Source organism: Centrocercus urophasianus, unplaced genomic scaffold, assembly GCF_019232065.1.
Source record: "Centrocercus urophasianus isolate 14NV4802_14NV808 unplaced genomic scaffold, USGS_Curo_1.0 seq_29, whole genome shotgun sequence".
NCBI lineage: Eukaryota > Metazoa > Chordata > Aves > Galliformes > Phasianidae > Centrocercus > Centrocercus urophasianus.
In genome coordinates, this window is record NW_024884855.1 from 1,349,329 (window position 1) to 1,373,497 (window position 24,169).

Sequence of the window (24,169 nt, forward strand, 5' to 3'; positions counted from 1 at the left end):
TGCAGAAAGCCAGCAAGCAGGATGATGCTCTGAACATTCCCATGGCTCTGCTTTTATTCCTAACTCAAACGATGAGCTAATCCCCCAAAACTAACAGTATTGGGAAAAAATAAATGCAAATTCCCTGCGCTGAAACAATACGGATCACAGCTGAGGACTCTGTCTCCTTGGACAGCAGGCATACACTGCATTGATCTGCTTCAAAAGCCTTACCACAACAAAGGATCTGAAACTTTTATCAAGCAACAGGCCTGACCTGGGAAAGGAGACACGATCCACTCCATGAAAACCCAGCCAGGCTGAGCCTGTGCCTGCAGGAGGACCCATTGGAGCCTCAGGACTTTGAACCTGCCTCTGTCTTCCCGTAAGCACACAGAGCCCTGCCCAGGGAGCCATAAATAAGCTCTTTATTGTTCTAAAATCAGAAGGACTCCAAATGCCTTTGTTTCAAGTAAAGGGTGCAGCATTCTCCAAGAGCTGGCTGCTCCAACACCCGCTGTTTTTGGAGGATACAGCCCTCCAGTCTGGACCAGAATAAGATCTCTGGCCATTTTGGGTCAACAATCCAGAAAGGAAGCAGTTCTTTTTAAATAACTTTGTTTTATCTAATGCTTTATTTAATTGTCTATCTATTTTTATTTAATGCCACTAGTTCAGATGAGGTCTGTCCCGAACCAAACCACGCTGAGCTGGGGAGGTTACAGAGAACAATGGCTGGGAGGCTGAATGCCAGATGGGCTGGCAAGAAAGAAATAGCTTGAATTGTTCTGGATGAAGGAATCTTTCCTAGTGACAGCTGTCAGGGAGGATTTCTTGGGGCACCTATCATCAGAACACTGTCCTTTATCCTTGACACACCAACTGTCTGCAGCTCCGGTATCTTTGGGAAGAATCAGCAGAACACAGGAGGTACAGAAGCTCTCCAGTAGCCCCAGTTAGCACCTGCTGTCACATGGCCTCCATCTTTTCTTGGAGCTGATGGAGTAGGAGCTACACAGATTCTGCTCGGTGAGGTTGAGGCAGGTCTTGGCTTCTGATGGATTTCCCATTCTCAAACTGTGGTTTGAGGACCACGTTGTGCATCTGAACACAAAGGCATCTGAAATGTACACCCACACCAGTTCTGTCTAGTTATACCTCATAGAGTGAAGTTGAACAGAATCTCAGGCAAGGAACCACACATTCGTCTACAAAGTTAGAAGCCAGGACCTCTAATGTTGTTGTGTGCTCTTTGTCATTACTCTGCCCTCCCTCACTCTTTCCTCCCTGCTGAGTTTTTGCCACCTCTTCAGCCTCATCACAGGGGCACTGGCTTTACTGTAATCTACATATGAAAAAGCTGAAAGGGAAGAATCTCACTGGGGCTTGCAGGTTTCTCCTTGGGAAGAATAAAATTCAATTGCACCGAGATGAAACAATTTTTCCAGTGTCATCACTGGGGAGAGGTCTTTAATCAGGGGAGAGATCTGACTAGGCCATAGAATTCAGTGATGGTAAATCTTGAATTTTGTTATACAGGCTTGATGCCATTGTGATGCTCAAGTCGCCAGTGTTTGATCAAAAGTCAGTTTTGGAGTTGAAACAGAGATGGCTGGCTAGAGAACTCAAGAAGGCAGGAGCTTCTGAATCCCTGTGTTTCCCAGCTCAATGAACTGCACTGTGATGTGTTCTTAAAGGACAAAAGGTCCCTACCAGAAACATTTGTGGCAGAGCTTATGAATAGCTGGATTTCAGCATCTACTCCAGCATCACCTCTGGGCATGAAGCACCCTTTTGGGTGCTCTTCCCTTTTCCTCTCTTTGCAGGGGAATATTGCAATGTGCTGCAGCATTTCTTGATTGTGGGGCAGAACAGGAAAGCTCCCACCAGATGAACAATCTAGAGCAAGAACATTGCAAACTGGTTTACCTGTGCAGGAAAACAAACAAAAAAAGGAATCCCAAATCTTTATGCTCGAGGTTGGATTCTCCTGACTTTGCCCAGGAGAAAAGGCTATCTACCGCCCTGACCAGGGATCTGATGAATGCCAGAGCCAGGGTAAATACAGTACAACAGCACAGGAAAGACTCCATGTTCTCTGGGCTTTTACCCCTCTTCCTCTGGCACCTTGCCTGCCTTTTTCTTCCTTGCTGCTCCAAGCCTTTGCTCAAATCCAAGAGCAAGGAGGAAAAACCACAAGAAAAGCAACATGCGCCCACTGTGCAATAGGTTCCCGGGAGAGGCACAAAGCAAAGGTCTTGCTAGAAACCCTCACCCACTGCATTCCTGGGCAGAGAGTCATTTCAGAAAACACAGCTTTTCCAAACTCTGAGTGTTTTTAAGTACGGAATACGAAGAACACAGCCATCCACTCACTAAGATCTCCAGCTGCGCAGGGAGGAATCCTACATGACTAACACATGTCTTCTCTGTTCGGAGGCCGCATGGCTGCAGGCAATCTCCTATGAACAACAGTTTATAGCTTCTAGACCTAAACAGTATGCTGCTATTAAAAGCAATATTAAGTCCATTCAGAATTTTGCATAATAGCCCCATAACTCATTTGAAAAGGAACAATAAGGTCTCTGACTGACTTCTAAAATGACTTTCTGGAGGTTCTCTACCATCAGCAGGAAAACATGACATGCATTCTGCAAGCAAATTCTGCAGTATGGATTCTCGCTATACTGGTTAGATGTGAGTCCATACAGACCTTCACCCAAAGACTACAATTTAGTCACTGCTTCATGCCTGAAGTCTTGCTAACCCCCAGGTCCAGGCAGCCCACAGAGTCTGCTCAGCCACGGGCTGCACGATATCCTAACCGCTGGGTTTAGAAAGCAACATTTGAAGAAACATTTGCATGGCTCTTTGCTAATTGGCCACGTTTAATTCAATAAACTTGCTGTTAGAGGTATTTTAAAACACCAACTTCATAACATTTCACTGGTGTTGTCAAAACATATTGTCTAATTACCATCTCCTTTCTTGGCTGATTGATAAGCGAGGGCAGAGCAGTGCCTCTCTGAAGTCGATGCCAATTCCATGTCAGTAATTGGCTGGCGGGAGGTGCCAGAGTGTCTGAACTAAACTTTTATTCCCTGCAGAAAGACTAGAACTGACTTGACTTCTCAGTCCTCCGCTCCCATATAAATATGCACCAAGATGCTTTTTTCCCTGGGACTTAAAATTACAGCACAGAATCTAATGGGAACACCGAATGTTTCACAGAAAAATCCTTGTGAAGCGTATGTATGTACTTTAGAAGGAATATGTAATTCTAGAAGAGCGTGCAGATAAGTAGGATAATATATAAATTTATAAGCAGCAGGTGGCCAATTTAAACCTTGTTTTCCCCCTCCTCCCCTTTTAACTGGTTCCCAAAAAGGTCGATAAAATTTAATGCTAAGTAAAACTAATTAGCCTGCAAGGAACTGCTGCTGGAATGACACTTATTCATTTTAACAAAAGAAATGTTTGGCAGATGGAAGTTCATTAAAGCACAGCTCACTATACATATTTAATGCTCCATACTCCGAGCTTATAACCTGCAGTTCATTGAGGCACTGCCAGTGCACACATCAACAGAAAGCCACTATTATTTTTATCCAAAAGGTAAAGCTGCTGACAAGCTTTGAAGTCAGGGAATATTCACTCAGTAGTTCCCACTGTTCAGTAACAGCAACAACAACAACAACAAAAATAAAGGCCGAGCTTTCAAACTTCCACTCTAACAAAGCAATGCTTACAGTAAAAATGGCATCAAGTGAAAGAAAGAGGCACCCAGCCAGCCTTTTCAAGAGCAGCCACACTGCGAGAGCAGCTGAGTGAAAGGAGAGGTGGCTGAGCAAGGATGGCTGGTGAGCGCCCACAGCCAGGGCTCCTATTGTCAGCCCGCTGATCAAAGCACAGGAGACCCTCTTAAATATAAGGAAAATAATCTAATTTTAAAGAGAAAGAAAAAAACAACAAAGAGTGGTGTTTTCTTTTTCTTTTTTTCCCCCCTTTTTCTAATCAGATTAAAACAAGGGTGTCTTTCTGCTTGCGCGGGCTTTGAGCAAGCAGGATGAGAACAGCTGTGTTAAGTTTGAAGGCACTCAAGAAAAAAAGCAGATGGAGGGCTTTCTTTTTTTCCCCTCCAATTTGTTTTGTGCTGGAGTCCAGCTGTCCAAAGGGGAAAGAAGCACCTTTATTCCCTGCTAAATATTAAATGTCACCTGTAACTTCTCACAGAAAGAAAATAATAAGCAGAGCTGCAGATGGTGCTGCAGAGCCCTAACAGTTATTCTCATCTTCCTAAAGCTGTTGCTTACCTGAAATAACTGGGGATCTTATTTACAGCTGAACCTTCCTTGCTTCCCCACCTTGCACTGCCAGTCAGGCTTTGCAGAGACCTCGAGAACATATCAGGGCTCCTTTTTGCTGCCCATTGCAAAATTATTGCTTGGAATTCCTTCATTTTTCCCCAGCTGACCTTGGCTGAGAGCTGCATCAGCCTTCGTGCCCTGCAGCATCCTCTACCTCCCAGTCATTCCCTGCTCTCCCAGAGTCACGTCAACTCCCTGCAAGCAGCCACCCCAGCCTGCCTGTGCTTCCATTCTTCTCCTGGAGAAACAACTGACTGCAGACAGAGCCCTATGAAAAATTTTGTGTTTTGGGCACCCCTGGATGGCTGAGTTTGGCAGAAGGCTACCAAACCTTCCCTCCCCTCCCACACTCTTTTCATCACCACAATTTCCATTCCCAAATGAGTGCAGTGCGACAGAAGGTTAAACTGACACTTGAGCAAGCAGAGCAATGCAAGCTAGAGATCTCACATATTTTGCATATTTACCTCTGCGGAAGGAGACAGAGCTACTTACAGGAATGTGAGGTAGTGGCACGCGTCCATTTGCTTTGGCACTTTCCTGCATCTCTCTGCGATGCTGTTTCCGGAGTCTGTACGGTGGGATCCCATCTCTGCCAGAACAAAGCAACAACATGCCCTGCTTTAGTGCCTTTCATGAGCTGGTCTTCATCATGCAATATTGACTAAAGCCCTGCTGCCACAGAATGGCAGGTAGGAAACTTCTTATGCTTGAGGAAGGGCAGGTGAAGGAGGGCATGAGGGATAGTGCTGGGGACTCGGGTAGCACTTGCCAGGAGCAGAGCAAGGCAGGACTCCCGGATGAGTGCAGGGCTCCTGCAAGCACTGCCATGGGCAGCAGGCAGGAGGAGGACCTGGACTGCATCCTGGCACCTTTATAGTTGGCTCCTTTCTATGAGAGAGCTGGTGGCCTCCAGCTGTGCTGGTGAAGCTCAGGTTAGGTATTAGGAATCATTCCTTCTCAGAAAGAGAGGTGATGCAGTGGCACTGCTGCCCAGGGAGGTGGGGAAGTCACCGTGCATGGAGGTGTTCCAGAACTGTGGGGATGTGGCACTGAGCACGTGATCAATGGGCACGGTGGGGTTGGACCTGGGGACCTTTCACCTGGACCTTTCCACCTTAACGATTCTGTGTGTCATGGTCATAAAGGAGGTTGGAGGAAGGGAGGAGGGCCTTGGACAGCAGCACGCAGGCCCTGCTCAGCTCCATGCCCTTGCTGGAGGAGCGGCTGTGGGCTCCGTGGGGAAACTGACCTTTGTAGCAGCGAGCCCTGCTCCATGAAGGCCAGCAGCTGGGCTGGCTTCCAGCAGTGTGTGCTGAGAGGGCTCCCAGCTGCCAGTGTTGGGTGAAGCAGTACTGGTGGCAAAGCAGCACTGACCAAGCACGGCTTCAGGGAAAAAAAAAGAAGGGCATTTTTTGTTTTCACCATTGAAACCTTCATGGGATGAGAGGAATGCATCTGAAGTGGAGCTCAGTTATGAGATAAGGAAACGGCTCACAACCTAATGAAGCGGGGTTATGCTGGGAAAAATCAGCTAGTGCAAGACCAAATGCTACCCTAGAGCTTGGCAATTTGGAATGCTCCTCTTTTAATTTGCAGCTTTTGCTTATTCAACGACTGCAATGCCACAGAGCATTCAAAATTAAACACGTTAAAACAAAACAAAACCTATGATTAACGACAAGTGCTTTTGAGCAGGAAGACAAATGACCAAAGAGAAAATGAGCTGGGCTAATTGCAGCCCTGGCTGCTGGTCTCAGGTAATGCAGGAGGAGGAAGAGCACATCTCGGAGCATCACCTCCGCTGCGCCCCGTCAATGACACGGCACGGAGAAGAGCAATTTTCTGGAGCGTTGCTATAACAACGGGCGATGGTGATAGCTTTCATTAGAAAGCTTCATTTTCTTTAATGATGAACCTCCATTTGAGGAATAACTGAGAGTGGCGATGGTTAAGCAGCTCCACTGCACCGAGGCACAGTTTTTTCCAGAACGGATGGGAACAAAAGGAGTGTGGAGTTACACCAGCTGAGCCTTTGCTGTGCCATGACATGAGCCACTGCTGGTCAGAATCAATAAACAACATTTCAGCCACACAACCCAGGGCACGGACACCACTCGCCCAGTGCAGCCGCACGGACCCTCAGGGAAGGGCAGCATTGTAGCAGAAGGTGCAATTTTTCTTTCTTTCCCTTTTTTTTTTTTGCCTTTTTCTCTCTCTCTTTCTCTTTTTTAATTCTCCCCAGCAGCAGTCCCAGCGGAAAGAGCGACTTTTGTTCAGAGCACAGTAGCGAAAGGCTGATAATGGCCTCTAATCTATCCGGCTTCAAACACATGTTCAGCCCTGCTGTGCTGCCTTTGATGTCATTTTAACTAGATTCCCCAATGCCACCTCTGAACTTGGAACATTCCTTCGTTCAATGTACTGTGCCAACTCAACCAGAGGAAGCAAATTCAAAGATAAGCACTTTAATTTTATCCCAACAAAACCTTATTCAATAGATGGGGGGAAAGCAAGGAAAAGCAATACCGTACTTTTGTTTTCCTTTTGTCAGGTAGCTTACTTTGAGATATTTTCAATAGATAGAGAAATAATATATATATACTTATATATATAAAAATCACAACTTTTTTAGAGCACGTCTACTTTTAAAAGAAAACTTTCCCAAGCTGTTTTCACTTGTTTCATCATGTGATTTTTGGTAGCAGCAGAAAGCTCTGTGCTAAGATGCAGTGGGGGGAATAAGAGTGTTTCTATAACTCAAGTAGTGACCATCAATTTGTTTGCTATCCTGGAAATGCAGTGGCTGCCTCTCCTCTCTGAACCAACATGCAGGAGCAGGATGGACAGAGGACTTGCTGGTGCTGTGCAGCGGGACATCATTCACCAGCGCTTTCTTTACTGCTCTCCAAGTCCAACCACTGCCCTATCAAGTTGGAAATCCTCGTTTTGAATCTCTTACATTAAAAAGCTGTTAATACAGCAGAACTCAAGGTCATCCTGGATCACTGACTGCAGGAAAGACAGAATGCAAACCTGCAGAGAAGCTGATGTTTGCTACCAATTACTGTTATTAAAGCACCACTGTCACCGAGGGACCTTTCTCACATCAAAAAGCACAACGGGAAAACCACCAGGCACTGTAGCCAAAGAGCAGTCATTGAAGGAATAGCACTTCATCTGCAAGGTATTCTGAAGGAGTAACCGCCATCCCATAATGTTCCAGGACACTGCCATGCTTATCTGGGGCAGAGTGGGCAGAAGCCAGGAGCAAGGGCTGCTGCGGGGCCTGGCAGGTGAAGCCTGGATCCCAGCAAGGTGACACCCAAAGGAGGGCGTGCTGTTAGTTAGCTGGACTTCAACACTGGCCTGAAGTAAGAGACCTTACCTGTTACTTACTGCCCTAAGCTCTTGCAGAAATAAAGAGCCGCACTGACCTGAGGCTCTTCTGTGTCTGAACTGGAACACCATGTGGCAATTTAATGCACTTCAGCTTCTGCCAGTTGAGTTCACACCTGGAGGTGCCTTAATGTCCCTTGCATACCTGCTGTGACAGCCCCTCCCATCCAGAGGATGCATTCCCCCCTTTGGAAAGGGTCCTGTCCTTGCCTCTGCCCCAGCTCAGAAGTCCAGAGAGCAACACTCAGGTTTTTGCTAGCTGTTTTCCACAGCAGCCCATGCAGCCTATGGGGAACTCACACTTCTAAAACCCATTTTGCCATGATCAGTAGGCTATCAAAGCTTGGAAGGGAGCTGCTGGCAACCACAACACACCAAAGCAAAGGAACGCACAGTGCATGGCATGCATTAGCCTTCTCCTCTGCCCTGACCCGGCTAGCAGTGGAAGATCACACCCAGGCTGCAGGCCATGCTCTCTGTGCTGCCCCAATCTACTGTTAGCACACCAGGGTGCCCCTCAATGATCCCAGGTCTGCATCGTCATTGACCAGACATGTTCTCTTCTGATGTCGGGTCACAGAGGTTCCCACTTGGGATCACACACCATCCACACACCGCCTCTGAGCACAAGCTAGATTTCTTCATTATTGAGCTTGACTGCTATATGTAAACAGCATACATAGAGAAGAAGCTTGCTCATCATCAAATGAAGCTTTTATTGCCGTTTTCCTTAGAGGAGACCTAAATTCAAAGCACCACGACATGCAAGTCTTGTCAAGCAGCAGGAGTCCCCTCTCTAACTTGAATCTGGTTGTTCTTCATTTCTGCTGCCTTGAGCAATTCTGCAAAAATTCCTTTGAAACTCAGAAGGCAGACAGGTTCAGCAATATTATGTGAAACTGTTACAAAATTTGGTAATGAAGGGAAAGTATTCAATGCAGACAGTCTTTGTAAATCAAAAATCAAGGCCATATGTCCAGAACCCTAATTTGAGGATAAATCTGCATGCATTCAGTTTGAAATGCACAAAAGGATCATAGATACACCCTTATGATTTTTGAGACTTACTTAAAAGGAACCACTGTGTGATTGGGCTAGTTATTAGCAGAAGGCAGGATATGTATTTGTGATAATTAAAGCCCTAGAAGCAGCCTATGGTGGGCGCAGAAGGGATAAAATGCCTTAAGGAAGAAGGAACAAAGAATAAAGAGGCACGGGATGGTTAAGCAGAAATTATTCTGCCTGTGAGAGAAAGAAATTATGGCTACTGAAAGAAAAATTAGGAGGGTGAAAAGCTTGGGCATAAATGATCACAACCTATAGCAGGTATAACTATTAGTGCAACCCCATGATCCCAGTGGACCAGTGGAAAAGGAAGTGCTAAAAGCCAATTAGTTTTGAAGAGCTCTCACATCTGTCTCTTCTGATAACAAAGTTCCACGACCCCTGCTAGCTTCAGAGTAGTCCTCCAAATAAATTAATGACTAAGAAGAATCACAGAGGTATGTGACAAGACAGCTGCACTGACTCTTCAAATTAGTGGTCCTCTACAGTCTTCTGTCCCAGTGGCGCTCTTTGCCTCCTGTGCTACTTCAGCCAAGGTCTGCATCCTCCATTTTGCAACACGACATGGATAAGGTGTGAGGTGCTGGTGCCATTGAGGAGAAAATACCCCAAAATTGCTCCTAACAACTCCCTGTCTCCAGAGAGCTAGCAGCAAGCACACTTTTTGCTTGCTTAGAGCCACTGCAGCAGATAGAGAAGTCAGCTTATCCACCCGGTCTTTCAGGCTTTCAGAGAATAGGTTCTCTTGTTTGGCATGCTAGCACTGACACGTTGCAGCTGTGGAGCACTCAGGTTTGGTTAAGAGCTACAGGGGATGTAAGGAACCTCTGAGGCTGAGACACGGAACAGAGGATAGGAATGCCAGTCCAAACATCCCCACGATGGGAATCCCACCCATCCGAGGTGCTCCCTGCACCGTCTCTCCCTGGGGCTGGCTTCTCTGTATGCCACCATTGCCAACCTCACACCTGCTGGATCCTGCAGGCAGGTGTCTCAGGGCAGACCCACAGATCTCAGGTCTGCAACATGAGCACCGCGAGGAAGGAGGTCCCTGAGGGCCCCTGCCTGGAAGCACAGCTGGCAGCGCTGCCCAAAGCTGGGTGGGCAGCTCACTGTGCCAGCAATCCTAGAGTCAGCAGCCATGCTGCAGATTTACTGGCTCACTGCATTAACCGAGGGCAGCTGGGAGTTGCTGCATCTTGATGGGTAGCACCCATTAAATGGCACTCATGACACAGGCTGGAAAGCTTCTTGAACGAGGTCTGACAGCTCCTGACATTCAGAGACACTAAACTTGCCTCTTGGAGGACTTTGTGTTTACAGCACTGCCATTAATGAAAGTCTCCTAATTCTGTAAACCTGTCATCTTTAGCTATAAGAATCAAAGTGTTTCTGCTCTACAGAAAGACACACCACATTTGAACTATTAAAAAACAGACCAAACATTGACTGCTTTCCCAAAAATCCTTTTTTTTCCATCACAGAGATGCAGCAAGAGCAAGCTCATTACATTTTTCCTTCCTTTGCAGAACATCTTTAAGGAAGATATCTCAAAGGTGAGATGCACTGCTCTGTCACAAGGGTAGTAACCTGTAAAAGCAAAAAAGATTTGGAGGGAGCTCTCCAATATGAGTTGTGTAAAAGCAGAATGGTCACCAGATCTAGTTTAGGACTGAAGGAAAAAATCAAGAGCAAAAGTAGAAAGCTCTGAATGGCAGTTCAGAGGACCCTGGCCAAGTCAGAAGACAATAAATCTCAGATCACTTACTACAAAAGCCATCCAACAACTCCTGTTCTCCAGGTCTGTCAACATGTTCCCCAGTGCAGCTGAGTTTGGGTACAGGACCACAGAGCTCTGTTTGGCTTGGCTGCACAAGGTGCAGGAGAGTATTTCTACCCCTGGTCTCTGGCCTGGCACGCTATGGTTCATATATCATGGTCAGATTAGTGAGAATTCCCATTCAGCATAAGAATATCCTGAATTTACAGAAACAATTATTTCATTGACAACCATCAAGTCAAGAGCCAGGCTAACACCCAGTCCACGTTCTGTACTGTTGTTAGAAGTAATCTACTGAATGGACAGAATAGCAAACCGGCATCTATAGAAAGGTCATCAGCCAAAACCTCCACATCACCCAGAGGACCGGCAGAACGGCACAGTGAGTCCTGCAAAGCTGATGCCCTTTGGGGCCTCAGAAGTCTGTTGCTGGCTGGGCAGAGATGAATGCCTTCATTCTCAAAACTCCAGTTTTGTGGTGAGTCTCTCAGGCTAACCTACAGCTGTTGGCTCCCCGGAGAGAGACTATCAGGATTTTCAGGTATTTGTGACACAGATGTGAAAATTTTGGCAATTTTGTAAAAAAGGAACGGCAGATGCTGCTTTATTCACACAGCATATGGCACACGCACTGTCCTCAGTCTCTGCATCACCAGACTTTTGCAGGTGGATAATGTCATACACATGGCCTGGATTCCTACGTACTTTTATGAAGTTTTGTGCTGTATGTCTGGCAGTTAGATGACAACACCTTGTAGCTCCCCAGATGGTTTAGTTTTAAATCTGAGGCAGAGCAAGCAGGCTCCTACAGGCATGTAAGGCCTAACCATGATGTGGAGATTCGTCAGTTTCAGTTTTTAAACACTCCTGAACCATCAAAGCCACACAGTGATCGTTTCAATTGCGAAGGACCCAACTGAGGATGAGCTGCTGGTGCACCAGCCTTTACCATCTTGCCATGTTATGCACAGGTGGACAGCCTCCAAATCTGTGATAACAAACCAACAGGTAACAAAGCACATCCTGGATTGGAATTATAATGTCTAAGATCCTACCTGACCTCCAAGACCCATTTTGTCACCTCAACACATGCAGCAAATCCAGCATGTCCAGCACAATCCTGCTGGCACATGCTTGCAGAGAGGACAGAAAGTCAGCAGGATCCTCTGCCAGCTCTGGATGAACAGCTTCCCAGATGCCAGAGTTCTCTTCTTTTAGAGTACACTTTTACTGACATCCTATAGCCCAGTACAGAGCCTTAGTCAACGTCTCCTGTCTTCAAAAGCTCTTCAATCTACTTAATCTTTCTATTACATAGACTTAAAGAAATAATTTGATACTTCCTTGCTTAACTTTTACAATGTGCTTTGGAGAAAAAGCTGCTTCTAGGCATGAGCAAGGCACACAACAGTGAAGGCAGCACTGCAATTTTGCAGTGAGGAACCTGGATGTGAGCCCAAAGTCCCTTCAGATACCGTCCTAAACCCAGGTTTGCCCTGTGATTCATTATACAAAATGAGGGTGACTGGACACAGAAGTACAACTGAAATGAAATTCTGCCTTAGCTTTGATAAGAAGGATGAGGAGTTTCCCGAGCTGCATTCCAGCAAAACACACTGGAGTTCTTAATGCATCCCTTTTTTTTTTTTTACCCCTCAGTAATCAGCCACCCAAATGCTGTGGTTTTCAGGAGCAAGTGGGAACTTTGAAAAGATAAAAGACATGAAAAGGAGCAGTCTTGATGGGGTTGCCATCTGATTCATCCTAACAAGGAGGAACCTGAAGGGAACTCAAAGAGAGCTCACATCTATTTGCACTTGGCAAGAAACACTGTCAGAACTTCTACCTCATTTGTTTTAGCTCACTTAATTCATTTGATGTTGAAGATGTTCCCAGGAACAGCAAGGCTGCGTAGCCAGCATGGTGACAAAACTACTCCACTTGAAAGAAAGCTGGAATGATCGTGACCTTGGTCTAGTCAGATACTCTGCCCAACACCACCTGTTGCAATGTCAGACTAACACAAAAACAGCACCAGCACTAAAAACCCCACTGTTCTCCCATTTACTGTCACATCGGATCAAAGCTACTTACATGCTGCTGTCCGTCAGCGACATCGTGTCTGCATCACTGGACATGCTCTGCTGCTCGCTGTCGTTGGCGCTGGTGGCTGGTGCCATGGCATATCCCGTGTTGACATAGTAAGGGTTAACAGGTTCTCTCCATGACCCATGCCTGGAAGAAAAATGCAAGTGTCAAATTAAAAGGACAGAACCTTGACCCTGCTCTGCTGGGTTCTGTGCACCGCAGCGCGGAAGGGCTCTGTCCTACAGCCCCAGCGTTGGTGACACACTACAGAATAAGCTGTGTTGTCATATTAAGTTGCATTGATAAAACCATGAACAATATGACTCATAGCTGGAAGCCAAAGGGAATTCATGAACTAAGGAAGATGATACTTTTAGAGCTGAAGAGAGAGACGGAACAAGACTACATGGCAGAAGTCCAATTCACATCAGGATTTATTGCATCCATTGGAAAACTGCTTAGCATTGACATTTTATGAGCATGGCAGGACATCTAAAAGCAATATCTAGATTATGAGACATTATCTTTCTTAGTAAAAGTAGGATTCTTTCTACTCTTCCAAGGTAAGCATGACTCACTGATTTAATGTTTGCTCTCAGGTCCTTCCTTACCTCACTCTAACATGTTTGCCAAGGCAGGGAATTAAAGTCAGGAATGGCAGTTGCTTGCGAAGTGGAACCTGCAGCCAACCTCAAATGTCACACCAGGGTACATCAAACACTTGCAAATTCCACTAGCAAGGACCATCTAATAGCACTGGCTTTTCCAATGGACAATCTAGGCATGAATCTACAGAGGCTACTTTGTACACAGCACCAGGCCTTGTCCTGCAGGCAGGTTATTCAAGTACATCTGCAAACAAGCCAACTTCCTTAAACAAAATGGCTGGGTGAGAGAGCATCTGCATGAGCTACCTTGAGGAGCCAGTTCCTTCCTTGGAAGGAGATCTGCACTCCTGGTGAAGAAACCTGTGAAACAAAGCAAACAGATCCCTTGCACTGACTGCCACTGGCAAAGGAAAGCTACAGCTACCAACATGCCTCCAGCTCCAGCACACATCACACCAGCCATGTCACACAGGCATCATATTGTCACTGCAAGTCATTTTGCAATTTGCCAGAAAGAGGAACAAGCTGAAACATTCCTACAGGCACAGCAGCAGCATTTAATTCCCCACTCGCCCTGCCTGCACCGCTGCATGAAGAACAGACATCCTGAAGTCTATGAATGCTGCAGCTTTCCAAGCTGTTACCAGCACTGAAAATCAGAGTAACATTTCATTCCAGATCACCACATTCAGCATGATCTGTCATTTAGAAACTCAGCAACATGCTCCCAGTTGATGCAGCTCATTATGGACCTTGAGCAAAGGCTTCCAGGGAGGACACACCACGCAGCTTGTGCTTCCCAATTCTGCTGTGAAAAGCTTTTCCAGCTGTACTGCAGGGGTCAAAGTCCTACAGACAAAAGCAAAGTCACTGCCCTGATGAATTTACCTTTAGATAAGACCAAAAAAAGCCCCAGACCAAACCATGAGAAACGCACAGATGGAAGCACTGCAGGCGAGGAAGACAAAGGCAAAGAGACAAGGTGGCAGTTTTGGCATATCTTTATGAGTATGAACATATGATAACCATCACCTGGATATTGATCATCACCTGATCTCACTACACTGGCCAATAAATGAGCAGAGACTTGCATACAGCTCATTTGAGGTAGAGGTTTTCAGAATGATTTATGAGTACTATGGGATTTGGAGTACGTGGATGGAAGCACTATCAAAGCAATTTAGAACTGAGTCAGACAGGGCTATAGCTTTCACACTGCTAGGGTGAATAGTTTCTATTCATATGCACCCTGCCCCTTTGCCCCCAGAATCAGAACCAAACAATTTTCCTTGCAATATAAGGGGTCAGGACACCAGCATGTTCATAGGTCACAAACATTTTTTTACTGTTTTAGGCCCATCATCATGTCTGATAGAAGCTATTTCACCCCTGTTCTCACAAAGAGAAAACCAGTATTTTGCTTACCACAAAACAACAAAAACTCCAAGCTACTTCTCCTTAGATGATGGAGCTCAGCATAGAAGCAGAGTAAAGAGCATCCAAAACTGAGTCAATTGAGGGTTATCACTACTGTTTGAGGCAAAGGGATTTTTGTGAGCTTCTGTCACACAGAGTTGGCAGTGTTGCAATGCTTACCTGTGCCCAGGGATGGTGAGTCACCACAGACTTTTTCAAGCACACAAACTTTCTGACTGTCACTTCAAATGTGCACCGATGCAAACTTATTTCTATATCCATCAGATTTCCAAGCAGATTTCTAGGGCAAATATTTAAGGCTGGAATTAATTTGATCAAGTTTGCCCTAAAAAGCAAAATATAATAAGTGAAAACCTTCCAGCACCCATTCACCAGCTCTCCCCTTGCATAATGGTCAGTTCTGAATATTAAAGGAATGCTGTGCCGTGTAACCTTCCTGTCAAATCTGATACGACAGTTGCATGATGGAGGCAGATAAAACCTCTTAAATTGAGGTGAGGATGATGGATAGGTGAGGCCTTCCCTGCGGGCAAAGAGAAGGATGCTTTTTGGATAACCCAATTAAAATAGAACACCAACTTCTAGTGGACCTTTTGTCAGGCATCTCTGGAAGCAGCACGGATTATTCTAGCAGTATATTAAGAAAGCACTGTGATACGCAGAATAAAATGCACAGATCAATCAATTTCTCCTTTGTATTCGTTGATCACTTACAAGGGAAGGAACACACCTCCTAACACCCCAGAGCAGCCCCGCTGATAAGGCAATGCTTCTACACACTGGGATGTACAAGGCAAACAAAACCCTGTGGGGTTTTTCATCACCTTAACCTATCCCTCCACTTTTGGGAAACGGCAGAATTTGAATCTGTAGCTTTTAGTGCACTTTGCATGGGAAAAAAGTTTAGCTCCTCGTTTCTGGAGCTCTTCTGGTGTGTATGCTGGGTGGAAGTTGCAGGTCATGATCACAGCCCTGCCATGGCTGCTAAGCTCTGTGCCCGTGCCATCTGTCCTGGCCAGCTGCACCAGCAAGGTGCTGGGGCTGCACAATCCATCTAGGAGCTCGGCTCTGCTGCTGCAGGCAGCTCAGAGCTCCCATCTTCTGCCCGGGAAGGGCAGCTCAAGTCTGTATGTGGCTCTTGAGCACCCTCCCCAAGGGCAGCCGAAGGCATGGGGATGCTGCCACCTCTCCTTTTGGAGGGGGCACCCCAAGAGCCACGTCCCCATCACAAACCTGTCCCAGGCATTCAGGGGACAAACATTCAACTCCTATTGCTAATAACACACATTGAGGGAAGTGAGTAGTGTAGCCTGGAAAAGAAGGTGCAGGGGAGGCCTCATTTCTCCCTACAACTACCTCTACTGAGCTCTACTGAGGTGGACGTCGGTCTCTCACACAATAAGCAATGGGACAAAAGGAAACGACCTCAAGTTGCTTCACGGGATGGTTAAGAAGGATATTAGGAAAAAATTATTCACTGAGAGGGTTGTGAAGCCTTGGAACTGGCTGCCCAGGGAAGCAGTTGAGTCACCATTCCCGGAGGTGTTTAAAAGACACATAGATGTGCTGCTCAGGGACACGGTTTAGTGGTAGACTTGGCAGTGCTAGGCTAACAGTTGGACGCGATGATCCTGGTGGACCTCAGTTCAACCTGATTCTGTGATCCTATCGATACACAGCTCCTTTCTCGCAGCCTCACAGCTTCCTGCAGGCCAGAGCCGCGGGGTGCAGCAGAGCAGACAGGCACATGCACAGCAGCAGGCCCAGGGCTCTGAGCCTCCTCCCTCCTCTTCTCGCCAGGAAGCAACCAGTGGCGCAGATGAGAGCCTGGTTCTGTCGCGGGGCTGAAGGAAGGCTGCCTTCCCTCCCCTCCAGCAGCACAAAGCGTTTTAAGAGTTATTGGGTATGAGTCTGAGAGGGCTGGAGGAATTCAGGAGGTAACAGCGAGCAGATGGGCGCCTCATGGCACTCTGCTGTTCGGCAGCCGGGACACAGAGGCTCTCCTGGAGCACTGCACAGGGCTGTGGTTCTTCCACCAAGAATGCAGGGAAGAGTTTGGTCACGACTGTTGTATTTAGCTAAAATTACACACTTAAGCATGTATACAACAGGGATTACTTCCATTTTAGCTCTGCCTCTAATACATCAATGCAAATGTAAACTTTCAGTAAGCGTAAGTACATGGAAAGGGTATAAGATTTCAAAGCAATCATAACAGGTTACATTACTTTTAAGGAATCCATCTGTATTCAATCCTTCTCTTAATGTTCCCTCTCCCTGACAACTCTCTTCAGCTGGCTCATATCACTATTTGAATGTTTTGTGCTGTGCCTCTGAAGAACGCTTTCAACATCTATTAGCAGGAAAACATTAAAGGAACATGGAGTCTAACAAAAAACTGGTCACTTCTGATCTGGGAGGGGAGGCTGCTTTAAAAGGGATTCAGACACACTTGGAGCGTTTTGAAATGTCAGCTAAAAACTTCACATACCAAGCTCTATGTGCTGATAAGGGCAATAAAAGGAAAGGTGAGCATTTAAAGTTAGACTTCACAAAAATTCCTGCAGACTTCTGCATTCATTTTAGACCAGAAGTGCAATGAACTTTTTTGAAATTAACATGTAACATTTCACACGTTGCAGAAATAAAGCCTTTCTCCTCTGCAGCTCTCAGTTGTTCAGCCTTCAAAGCAATCGCACAAGGAACAGTTCTAACAAAGATCAGAGTGACCCAGGCAAGTCAGCCCGACCGCTGCCTTTTCTTTTCATACGGCTCTCCACTGATCACTGTCAATTCCACTGCTACTGACAGGGGCCAAAACTTTCAGAAAACGAGTAAGCATTTCCCTAAGGTTTCCTCATGTCTGTTCAGAGTTGATTTTGCATAGCCCTTTATTTTGCAGAATCACAGAATGGTTTGGGTTGGAAGAGACCTTTCAAGACCATCTAATCCACACCTCTGCCATGGGCAGGGACACCTCTTGCGAGATCAGGCTGCCCAAAGCCTTGACTCTGAACACTTCCAATCCTGCTCCTCAAGCCAAGACCAGCACACAGCATGAACGTGAGCACCACCACGTTTCAGAGCTTCCACTGAAGTGAGAGGAGAGTTTGGGGTAACAAGACCAAAGACACAGATTACCTGGAGCTCCCACTGCACCATGAATCTCTTAGAACCATTCTCTCCCTTACAGCTTTGGATTCCTACACATAACTTCAAGCTCCCATGTATTTCAATTCAATTCAAAGATGCGAAAGTGCTCAATTTCTGCCAAACATGCTGCTCTTTGTGTAAAAAAGGCAGAACTGGCATGCTCTGGGGAAGAACTGTATCACCATCCGCATCCACGGTGGGAGAAAGACTCAAACATCCCATCTGCAAAGCCAAATCCACACAAAACAGTTATCAACTGGGACATTCCTAACCCCATGCCATATTCTGAACCTTCAGTCATCAGAGGTTGGGTGATCTCTTTTTTTCAATAGGGAGAAGTCCCATTTTCCAGACAGCTTGAGCAGTGAGGCGGTTGATGATCACCCAAACTTCATGAGCTGCCTTGAGAAGCACACATCCCTGAGAAGCACATCCTAGAAAACAGGCTCTGCAGAAGCTCAGGATCTCTCATCACAGCAATGGGCAGCTTACCGCAGTTATGCAGCTCTAATACTCCCCTCCTGCACAACCATCTTGTGGCAAGACACAGCTCCAAGTTTTCTCTTCTGGGTTGATGCCATTAAAACAGGGCCCAGAGACCACAGGCCCATGCTGCAATTCGGTGAGACCCAGTCACCAAATGTCTGTTCCCACCCTGCTCCCTTCCTACGTTTACCTCTGCCAACAAGTGGGTAGCTGTCACATCCTTCATGCCATGGAGCCACTCAAAGCCAGTCAATCAAACTAAAAGGTGAGCATGTTAGCTTATGATGTATGAGCTGAAGCAAACAACAAACTGAAAAACAAACTGAAATAGCACACGCTATTAAACAGTGCAACAATCCAGAGTGGCAGAGTCACCTTTAAACCAGAGATTAGAAAGGTATCTACAGAGAAGTCTGACTGGCAACAGTTACACACTGGTCCACCTCAAGTTTCAGTTTCCAACCCGGGGTACCATCAGCCGCCACCAAACATTGCAGCATATCGGGTATAAAACTATCAGAGACGCCCCAAAGCATTCACACTGCGTGTTGTGAACCTAAGAACAAAACGCCTGTGAAGATGTAACGCTAAAACCTTTACTCCTGACAGGATTTAACCTGCTCCAAAGACACAAAGCCTAGTCAGGAGGTTAATATTGGGGATTTAGCTGATAATTTGATTGCAAATCCTCAGGGTTCCTCTACTTAAAACTCCTCCCAATTACCATGGGCACTCAGATACTGCTGTGCGTCTGAACTTCACCACTGCCAATGTCAAGCTAATCACACGTGTTCTAAGCAAGGGCAGCTTCTTCAAAGATCACATCAATTCTGGACAAGTTAATCTGTTCTTTGAGGTCTCCAGATGGCTCTCACCAAGAAGACTTCTAGCTCTGCAGCCTGAGAGCGCGGCAGCCCAAGCGCTCTGTAGAGCATTACAAAGAAACCAGATCAAAGTTCTGTCTTAAGAGAAAAAAAAAAATGAAATCTGAAGTTTGAAAAGCAACAGCAGCCTGTCACTTGTAGGCTTAAAGATGACTCCTGCATGCTCCAGCTATCAGGGAATTTATGATTACAGTCTGGCTTTTAAAAGCCGATGAAAAAAAATGACGCTCTTTAGCACTCCTTGCCTTTGCAAATCTGTATCTCCTTCCGCGCTTATTCATCCTCCCACGCTGGAGGAAGAAGGGAAATAAATAAAAACTTCACTGAAAGTACAGATAAGAGCTCTTCTCTTTCTTTCTAAGGCATTCAATTCCATTTCAGGAATACACTGAGATTATTTTATGGGGACCTTCAGTAATTATTGCTTGGTATTAAAGCACGACTACAAAACCAAGATCTAACAACCCGAGTTTCCAACTTGAATCCCTTTGCATCTACCAAGGACAAACTGCTTCCAAGGACTATGGTACAGAAGGTGCATTCCCTGCAATTAAGTGATTTAGATCCCAACAGAGGCAAGCCTATGCAACCACTCTGATGGAGCTCTACATATTGCTCATTAATGATAGATGTAAACTCAAAACTGTAACAGTCTTTTTTTGCCCACACGATAAAGTCAGATCGATCCTAAACACAATGCGTATCTTCCCTGGGATATGACCAAAAAGCTCATTTACTTAACAGCTCAACGCACAAGGAATGAATTGGAAAAAATAATATGGGCAACACAATGTCTGCACATCAATTAACAAGCTGCTTGGATCTCCCTGCAATAAGCAAAGGCAGCGGACTTGTTGTTTTCAGGTTTTGTTCTGCTATCTAACAGGAACAGGTATCATTTCAACCTATCAGTCTGCATTCACACCATTACCAGTATGATTCTTTATCCAATATGAGAGACTCTCATGAAACAGGGGGAATTTTTTATCAAGTGTGCCAGGTATCCGCCTGCAGTAACTGCAATCTGAGCCTTGCTGCTGTGGATTAGCACGGCAGACTGAGCCCTGAGACCGCCACTGTGCCCATAGATGTGCTCCCAAAGAAAGCCCTCTGCTCAGCTATGGGGTCTGCTGGGACCCTGTGCCTCTGTGCCCGATTCCTCCTCCCTGGGCACGTAGGCTGGGAGTTGTACATGGATCACACAGGGAATGTCTCTTCCCAGCAGAGGCTCTGCTAAGGGAAGAAGAAGCTGAGTGAGCTACCCTTGCTCCCACCCCATAGCACCCCACATCTGCTCCATGGGCTCGAGTGGGGCCTGGGTGCAGCAAATGGCTTCCAAACGCCTGGCTCTGAGAGGATGGGGAAGCGCAGGGCTGTACCTGGGTCTGCTCGTAACCTGAAGGCGGCAGCGGCTCCTCTTAGAAACACCACCGCCTGCAAGCTATCAAATTAATCCCGGGATTTCAACAGCTTTTCTACATTATTTTTCATCTCGACCAAACCACAAATTTACTTAATGACTAAACCAGGCAAGCAAGCACTTTGTTTTCCAGGCAGCGGGGACCTTTCTGACCGGCTCCAGGTTTTCAGCACACACATCTGCCCAGCGTCACGCCAGGGACGGGCTGCTCTGGGGCACCAGTGGCACTCCTTGGGCTCCCACACCCAGCGTTGGGACTGCAGCGCAAGCAGACGAGCCAGGCCGCCAGTCAGGGCTGCCCTGGCCGAGCCAGGGCCAGGCAGGAGGAATACAATAAGAACACTGTGTTCCAGGAATTATTGAATAAAGAAGAGAGCATGCTTTTGGCCGGCAGGATCCAGCGCTATAATTCTGTCTGCTGCTTTTCTTCCCCGTCTGAAGCAACATTGTTTGTCCACGCTTTTCTGAAATGGAAAGTATTTCCTCTTCTTGACTTGTTCCAAAGAAAGATCTGAGGAGGCCTGGTAGAACCAGGCGTAACTGGGGATTCTCCAGCGCCTCGGCTGCTCCTTGCCAACACTTCTGCTCAACAAGAAAGGCCTTACAAGATAAATTACGAGCAGATTTCTCTGCAAGCCCAGAAACTTAAGACCAGAGCCTGCAGGATGAGTAAGTTTTTGGATGGGAACAAAACATCCAACTCTGGCTAAAGACTTCAGTGCGTTTCCTCTCCTTCCTCTGCACCTACGGAGCCTCTTGTGCACTCCAGAACAGGGCACAGTGCAGCTCTGTGGGCCACACTGGGGAACCGGAGCCCATGGAGCCAAAGGGCACTCCGGGCATCCTGGCTCTGTGCCTCCTTACACTACTGAGCTTTCAGGGAGGGAATAAAAGCCAGAAATGCAATCTGCAGTCCAGATTGCTTCCAGGGATGAATTTCCTGATACTCAAATCAAAGCAGTGGCGTTGCTGATGGCTGAAATGAAAGGGGAAGATACGCAACTCAAGCGGGTTCCATTTGATAAAAATGAGTTGCAATGTTGAGGTTAAACTTCTTCCCTGCATCATTGGGCCACTTAGGCTGAGCTGGACAGCCACAGACTTACCAGCCCCAATTAAATCCTCACTGAAATATCGAAAGAAAGTATAATCATTACCGATTTATTGCCAACAAGCTTTTAGTGAAATTACAAATTTTGGTGGCAGAAGAAACAGTGATGCCATATTTGAACAGCTGTGAGGCCTGTCTCAGCCCTTCAAAACAATCTAGGTTTGTTTACAAAGAACTCTGACGAAGACCTGCTAATGATGAGGTGCACAGGACTACTGAGGGACTCCTAGTACTAACAGTGCACACAAAAACCCCTTTCTTTCGCTGAATAAGGTCTGCCATGCCAACACACATGCAGCAAGATGTCTGCCTCCAAGCACAGCCACTCACCGGCGTCTTAACTTCCCCCAAAAGAACAAAGCATTCCCCCATGAACCTTCGGGGGGACCAACATCCAGACCCAGCTGAAAACAAAACCAGAAACCTGGAGGGCTGGCGAGGGCTGGCAGAGATAAAGCTGAGAGTTGGAATTTCGTGGTTCTCCCAGAGGGGAGATTCAGCTGATCAGAAACATCCTAATCTTCCCTCTCCACGTACATTACAGGTCAAGAAGTAGGATCAGATATTGGCAGCACATGACAAAAACCACTCAAAAGGACCTTCCCAAAAACATCTCATACTTTCACATTCAAAGGTCCTAAAGGGCTTCTTTAACTTCACTTCAATATAGGGAGCACATTTAAGTTCAAAGCCAGGAGACCAATAGATCAGGGCAGGATGGCTCCCCCACACCAGACTTCTGTCCCCATCTCCCACTTTAGAATGAGCAGCACTCCATAGGCACCAGCTGACTGCCACCGTGACAGAACAGTGGGTCTCGGCAGTGCAGCACATGGAACAGCTTCTCCAGCAGCTCTCTGGAGTCTCACAAGCTCCACAAAGGTGGCTGTTAAAGGATCCTTGTTGGATCACATCAACAAACAGCAAGCTGTACCAACAGCAAAATGCTGGCAAGCTGCAAATTTTCAACCTTCTCCATCATTTACTGCTTGACTCTGAAGAGACCTCAGCATCATAACTCAGCCTTCTGGTCTCCACTGGGAGCTGGCAATCAGGTGTTCCTTTCTCCCTCAGACCGACCTGACATGCATGACGTGGTGGCTGAGGCCAGGTCAGGGTGGACTGAAGGGTAGCAGCCTTGACAGGGGCCATCAGGGAGTGACAGCAGAGATGGGCCCTTGGTGAACTGTGCAGTAACAACCAGAAGGAACGAAACACATAAAAACTGGGTCTGAGGAAGACAGAGACCATTAAAGAGGATCTTGCCCTTTCTACACATGCGTTTTAATTTTTGCTTTTAAAGAGTTTAGCAGACTGACAGCAAATAATTTACTACTGTTCCCTGGGAAACAGGCACACAGCTGTTACTGAGTCTTCCTTTTAAGTAAAGACTAAAGAAATTCTTTTTTAGATGGAGCAGAATTCAGTCCCGGCCGCAGCTTTGGGACAGTCCCCTAACTGGGACCTGGAAGCCAAATGATACATGGCTGCATCGAATCACAGGAGGTCACATTTTTAAATGATTGATGAAATCAGAGGATTCCGTTTCTAAATTCTGGTAGCTGCACATTTACAAACAGATCTAAATTCAGCAGTAAGAACACCTGAGATGTGCAGTACCTGAAGGCAGACAGCACAGGTCTGTTGGCAATGCTTATTTAAGGCACAGAACTCAAAGGTAAAGAGAAGGGCTTTGTTAGGCACCTCTGCTCCAGAACACGGCAAAGACCTTCAGCTTCAGTGAGAGCAGCAGGGAAGCCTGGTTGATACGCACTCCATTCCATTACAGTGCTAAACCACCACACAGGGCAGTCATGTTTGTTATTTCTGTATGCACTTTACAGCAAGTAAAACCTCACTTTAGGAACTATGCTGAGGTTTGTTGTTATTTTTGCCTTGTGGAATTCTTCTGTTTTACTTCTCTTCCATTAGAACAGGCAGATATATGAGCTTTTACCTTTATTACACAAATTCCACAATATCTTTTCATCTGGTATGCATTATTGTGGGAATATATATGAAGTACTATGTCCATTTAAAGCGCTGTAAAAGAGCTGTTTGAACTCTCATTCCATTCCTACATATCTTTATGCAATTAAAACCAGTTGACAGTTCTATTTAGGAAAAATAAGCAACAATGCAAGCAATCTGCCTTTTTGTTCTAAATATCTTAGCCACTGTCCAGATAAAAGCCAGCTGTGTGGATTTGAACCTCAATTTCTTAAAGACACAAGCCTAGATGACCAAACTCTAAGCACTTCTGATGCGCTTTTGCCCCCTCCAGAATCCTGGGGTACAGATTGCCTGCTGACACTCAGCCAAATGGCAGAGGGGAAGGAGGCTCCAAATACACTGTGATAATTAGCAAAAACTGGAAGGTTTGTGGAGATTG

General features: G+C 46.2%; 1 protein-coding gene across 1 annotated transcript in view; it reads right to left on the reverse strand.

Annotated features, from left to right (window-relative positions):
- Positions 1-24,169, reverse strand: part of AXIN1 (axin 1) — a 67,554-nt gene that overhangs the window by 18,008 nt on the left and 25,377 nt on the right. Inside the window, exons 2-3 of the mRNA XM_042827623.1 lie at positions 12,685-12,825; positions 4,842-4,938 (exon numbers count right to left, since the gene is read on the reverse strand). Coding sequence (XP_042683557.1) covers positions 4,842-4,938; positions 12,685-12,825 — 238 coding nt within the window. The remainder of the gene's footprint in view (positions 1-4,841; positions 4,939-12,684; positions 12,826-24,169) is intronic.